Raw genomic sequence first — 5,873 nt, forward strand, 5'->3', positions numbered from 1 at the left:
ATTTTATTCGAAAATGACTTTGGCTGTAATCAAGTGTGTTGTTAAATTGATATTGTGCAAACATTTCAAAGGTAATATTATGATGAAGAAACTTAATATTACGATGAAGAAACATACTTAAAATAACAACAAATTGAAAGTGGGCAGGTAATATGTAAATTAGGATGGGTAGGACATCTTCAAACATATTTGTCACAAAGAATATCTGTCAGTGAGGTCATATTCATTGGATAATATATCATGGTCATCTGTCAAAACGTAAATCTCGAACCAAAATGTTATATCTACTTTATACATCGTAGCATCTAGAGAATTTCTGCATAAACAGATTGGAAGACTTTCAGTTTGACTTGGACCTTGGATATTTTCACATAAAGCATCTGTGAGTGATTTCAAATCGGCCAATTGAATTTGATCCGAATTGTAGATAAGCACAATATTGATTTCTGAATTAAATGATCGGTTATTGGATGTTTTGATGAGCCAGTGCTGAAAATGTGGATATTTTGTTTAGCCAGTTCCTTAAAAAAACATTGGGGTGAGAGTAGTCTGAATTGGGTTCTGGAAGTTTCTTCAAGCTCATCCATTGCACTCATATGCCAGCCGTGAGTGTTTCCAAGCCCGTGAGGTCGTATCCATCAGGTGTGCATGTATCTTGCACAAGCTGACTTCTCCTACGACTGCAGCTCATTGTGGCCCAGGTGTCTGTGCACTCACTCTCCTTAGTCAGGAGATGCTCTGCTTGAGCATTCATTGGTTCTTGTCTCAGACCTTCCCCAAGGTGCAGGATGGAGTGACAAAGCACTCTGCTAGTGACCTCTTCAATGAGCTTCTCCCCACAGAAACAAAGCAAAGAGGCGAGAGGGTTTAATAGCCTCTATTATGCTACAGGGTTCACATTCATGGTGAAACTACTGAAGTCTATATTTGCCACAGCTGAAATTTTATTCGGAAATGACTTTGGCTGTAATCAAGTGTGTTGTTAAATTGATATTGTGCAAACATTTCAAAGGTAATATTATGATGAAGAAACTTAATATTACGATGAAGAAACATACTTAAAATAACAACAAATTGAAAGTGGGCAGGTAATATGTAAATTAGGATGGGTAGGACATCTTCAAACATATTTGTCACAAAGAATATCTGTCAGTGAGGTCATATTCATTGGATAATATATCATGGTCATCTGTCAAAACGTAAATCTCGAACCAAAATGTTATATCTACTTTGTGGTATACATCGTAGCATCTAGAGAATTTCTGCATAAACAGATTGGAAGACTTTCAGTTTGACTTGGACCTTGGATATTTTCACATAAAGCATCTGTGAGTGATTTCAAATCGGCCAATTGAATTTGATCCGAATTGTAGATAAGCACAATATTGATTTCTGAATTAAATGATCGGTTATTGGATGTTTTGATGAGCCAGTGCTGAAAATGTGGATATTTTGTTTAGCCAGTTCCTTAAAAAAACATTGGGGTGAGAGTAGTCTGAATTGGGTTCTGGAAGTTTCTTCAAGCTCATCCATTGCACTCATATGCCAGCCGTGAGTGTTTCCAAGCCCGTGAGGTCGTATCCATCAGGTGTGCATGTATCTTGCACAAGCTGACTTCTCCTACGACTGCAGCTCATTGTGGCCCAGGTGTCTGTGCATTCACTCTCCTTAGTCAGGAGATGCTCTGCTTGAGCATTCATTGGCTCTTGTCTCAGACCTTCCCCAAGGTGCAGGATGGAGTGACAAAGCACTCTGCTAGTGACCTCTTCAATCAGCTTCTCCCCACAGAAACAAAGCAAAGAGGCGAGAGGGTTTAATATCCTCTATTATGCTACAGGGTTCACATTCATGGTGAAACTACTGAAGTCTATATTTGCCACAGCTGAAATTTTATTCGGAAATGACTTTGGCTGTAATCAAGTGTGTTGTTAAATTGATATTGTGCAAACATTTCAAAGGTAATATAATGATGAAGAAACTTAATATTACGATGAAGAAACATACTTAAAATAACAACAAATTGAAAGTGGGCGGGTAATATGTAAATTAGGATGGGTAGGACATCTTCAAACGTATTTGTCACAAAGAATATCTGTCAGTGAGGTCATATTCATCGGATAATATATCATGATGGGCATCTATGAAGTGACCTTTCCAGGTCAAAGTTGAAAGGATACAGCTTTGGTCAAATCTGACTATCAGTCACACTTTTTGGGTTAGTGGTTACCATAGAGGTATTAGAACAAATGATGATATTGTTCATACAGCTACTTTGTAATGTTATTATAATATAATATCATTAATAATGTAATAATATAATGATGCCTTGGTTATTTACTAAATAGTGCCCTTTAGTGAAACCGTGAAGATTTCAAACGCAGCATGGCGGTTGGGCAGGTGTGTGTCAGAGGGTGTAGATGGTGGCCATGTTTGATGACATGTTGCCTCTTCTGACCTTGCCCCACGATCCCACAACGCGTTGGGGCCCACCCCAGCCCTTGCATGCCAGTGCGGCACCTGGCCAACGGAAGCTGCTAGCCCCCATACCCCCTGCATCCCCCCACTACCAGCTGCAGCGGTCTGTGAGGTCTACGCTGAGAACCCTGAGCGCTCAGCAGGAGCGCCAGGCTCGCAAGGAACTCCTGCAGGAGGTCCTGGAACTAGCTGAGGAGATCAAACTTGCCAGTCTCAATGATGCCAAGGCCTAGGACCAGACAGGCTGCTCTGTGGGCAGCCTCAGTCCTGTGGATCGCAGGACCCCGCCGGCGCCCCGTACTCTGACCTTCCTCAATTCGCCCATTGCCCCTGCTATCCCCGCCCCCCCAAAGACAACCAGCCACAGACAGTTCCAGAGTAGACTACCCCGTCTCAAGAACACCATATCACTCAGTGGGGTCACTGCTGTGACAGGTGAGTAGTCTCTCTTATACTCTTTCTCTCTCTCTCTTTCTCTCTCTCTCTCTCTCTCTCTCTCACACACACACACACACACTCACACACAGAAGAATATATTGACTCAGTCTTTATTAGCCTAATTAAATATCAGTGCAGATATCAATACAAATAACAAAGTTGTTTGCCAAGGCAAATGTAGACAGGATTTCAGACAAACATATTTGACCTTTGACCTCCCAGAGCAAAAGTCTGTTGAGTCTCTGGCAGGGAGGCAGGAAGAAACGAGGGAGCATAAGGAGGTGAAGAAGAGGAAAGTGACTGAGGTGAGGCATACAAGCAAGACCCAGCCAGCCAAGAATCTGCCAGAGTTGGCCAAACTGCGCCCACTGTCCTGTCCCGAGCAGGCCCTCCTGCAGGCCTTTACGGTGCTCAGCGACGATGACTGGTGAGAGTATAGCTTAAATAGTCTAGGCTGATATATTAACAAATAAAAGGCTTTTTGCCAAGATAGACTAAGCTGTTACGCTATCCAGACAAATCGTAGGCTTTTAGCTAAGATAGATTAGACTATGCGGAGATATTGATGTTAAAAGAACAGCATGCCTTTAGAGTAGATAGTCTAGGCTATGCTAACACATAGGATTTACATGACAAGAGTTGGTAAGTAGCTGGAGATAGAATACTTGAACCAAGTCCATGTATACCATGTTCCTCTGATGTGAGTGTGTTGTTGGTGCTGCTGCAGGGGGAAGAAGATCGAGGCCCTGATCTCCATCAGGTCTCTGGCTCAGCACCACGCCAACGTGCTGCTGCCCAGGCTGCATGATGTTTGTCTGGCCGTCAATCAAGAGGTGAGAGGCTCTCTGCTGGAAAACATTCTGGAGCACATGTTGTATCTTTTGTCCTGTTTCAAACTAGGCAATATCTATTGAAATGCCTTAATGATGCTACCAAAGACATGATGTTAACTTTGTCAGTATTCTATACATGTCAAGTCAAAGCGGTGCAAGCTGTCATTCTAATTCCCTCCTCCCAACCAGGTGAAGAACCTGCGCTCAGTGGTGTCCCATGCTGCCATGGTGACGCTGGCCCACCTGTTTGCTCACCTGGGGCAGGACATGGATGCGGAGGCCGAGGGCGCAGCCCGGACACTGCTGCCGAAGGCTGGAGAGTCCAGCAGCTTCATGAAGGACATGGATCTGGCCTTGGGGTACATGGTGTATAACACCAACCCCATCCGCAGCATGAACGCTCTCATCAACGGAGGGCTCAGGTTAGGGGCAGAGAGAAAAAGAGAGCAGGGTTGTACTGGTTAATTGCTTTCTAGTGCTTCTCAACTTTCTCTGTGTTACCTGGCTATGTAGATGTCTGTATCAGTTGTTACTCACCTAGTTTGTCTGTTGTTTCTCTGTCTCAGCTGTTTCTCCTGGTTCTGTCTCCTTGTCTCCCCTGGATCTCTGGCTTATCCATTCTCCTGGTGTGACTCATTGGTTCTCTGCTTCTTCTTAGTCACAAACATACAGCCGTGAGGAAGAGCACTGCACGGCACCTGGAGAAAGTGACGGAGGTCATAGGGGCAGCTCGTCTCCTGTCCGGCAAAAACGACCTGACTGCCCGCTTCATCCATACTGCCAGCTGCCTGGCCCTTGACAACACACTGGAAGTCAGGTCGGGAGCCCTATTTCTCTATGTTTCCTTATCATTTACTTATTGGCTTTGTATAAAAGTGTCAGTTAAATTCATAAAAGTAAAAGTAAATGTTTCTAAATTAGCCAATCAGCAACAGTTTCTGTTCTATTATGAGCTATCCAAAAGTCATCTCATGTCATACAGCAATACTGAATGTAATTATCTGTCAGTGCATGGCATTGAAATAGTGTGTTTACAGCTAAAATATAGTGAAGAATTTGGGATTTAATATTTACTTTACAGTAGTGTCCACAAAAGTTATAGCCTGGCTGACACCTGACTGATTATCAAATCTCCATTGACACATCTTTCCTGTAAACAAATGTTTTATATTTAGTTGTTAACTCAATTCCAAAGTCTCTGAGAATCTGCTGAGCAAATTCAAACATAGATTTGGCAGGGTTCACCTAGGCTACATAAGTTACATTACATATACAGTATGAGATATGAGATCTTTTAGGAGGGCCAGAGGCAATGACAAACATGCCATTTTTCCAATTATAAGTCAGTGTACCATCAAAATGATGTTAAAGCCATAATACTTACAGTATATGCTTAAACATCATAAACTAATGAATCAGTGAATCAATGGGTGCTGATGTATTTTGTGTCTGAAACAGGAATCAGGCCCGTAACATTCTGTCTGTAGTGGCCTCCCATCCCGACCTCATCAAGATGGTGGAAAGGTTCGCCCCTCTGAGTGATCAAATCCGCATGAAGGACTTTATTAACAAATGCCAGAAAAGGTGGACTGGAAACATCACCGGACACCATAAACACTAAACACTTTTACTTTACATTTATTTATCAAAGTGACTAGCTATTCAGTATTGTTTAATCTGTGAACATACAGTGTAAATTGTCTTGGTAATGTGCTGTTTTTCCCCCCGCCAGACCTTTGCGTTGAAGTGGACATCAGAGCCAGGGCGAGACCGCACCCACGGGGTCACAGACACACACACAACACCACCATGTGTGACAAAACACACACACACACACACACACACAGGGCAGTGCTGTAGAGATACGCTAATGCACATCCTTTTCCCACATAAAATAAAGAAACAAAAATGAAAAAATATGTTTGTCTGCGCTGATTCAACTTTATAAAACTTTGAAACAATAAACAGTAATGAACACTCATTTTGATCACCTGAAAATCAAGTGCAAAGAGGTCGAACCAAAATGTTTATTATTTTTAATAGCCAACATACTCGTGGTGACAAGAAAGCAAAGTCCTCTAAGTCATTGGTTAAGAAACAACCCAGGTTTGATGATGTTTTAGCATT

At 42.4% G+C, this 5,873-nt stretch overlaps 1 protein-coding gene across 1 annotated transcript; it reads left to right on the forward strand.

The window, feature by feature from the left end:
- Nucleotides 1-2,417: 2,417 nt before the first annotated feature.
- LOC143112590 (TOG array regulator of axonemal microtubules protein 1-like) lies at nucleotides 2,418-5,578 on the forward strand. The gene is made up of 7 exons (XM_076274878.1): nucleotides 2,418-2,685; nucleotides 3,163-3,340; nucleotides 3,641-3,746; nucleotides 3,936-4,168; nucleotides 4,405-4,563; nucleotides 5,205-5,330; nucleotides 5,479-5,578. Exons 1-7 carry the CDS (start codon nucleotides 2,418-2,420, stop codon nucleotides 5,489-5,491), a joined length of 1,083 nt encoding a protein of 360 aa, XP_076130993.1. The 3' UTR covers nucleotides 5,492-5,578.
- The last annotated feature ends 295 nt before the right edge of the window (nucleotides 5,579-5,873 follow it).

This window comes from Alosa pseudoharengus, unplaced genomic scaffold (assembly GCF_046254945.1).
Source record: "Alosa pseudoharengus isolate Yale_2024_CS ecotype anadromous, Long Island Sound unplaced genomic scaffold, YU_APseudo_1.1 YU_APseudo_1.1_scf_8, whole genome shotgun sequence".
NCBI classification, from domain to species: Eukaryota; Metazoa; Chordata; class Actinopteri; order Clupeiformes; family Clupeidae; genus Alosa; species Alosa pseudoharengus.

Coding starts and splice junctions, on each gene's coding strand:
- LOC143112590 (XM_076274878.1), top strand. CDS start 2,418: ATGGTGGCCATGTTTGATGACATGTTGCCTCTTCTGACCTTGCCCCAC. Junction 2,686..3,162: donor TGAGGAGATCAAACTTGCCA/GTCTCAATGATG, acceptor AGTCTCTGGCAG/GGAGGCAGGAAGAAACGAGG. Junction 4,169..4,404: donor CTCATCAACGGAGGGCTCAG/GTTAGGGGCAGA, acceptor GCTTCTTCTTAG/TCACAAACATACAGCCGTGA.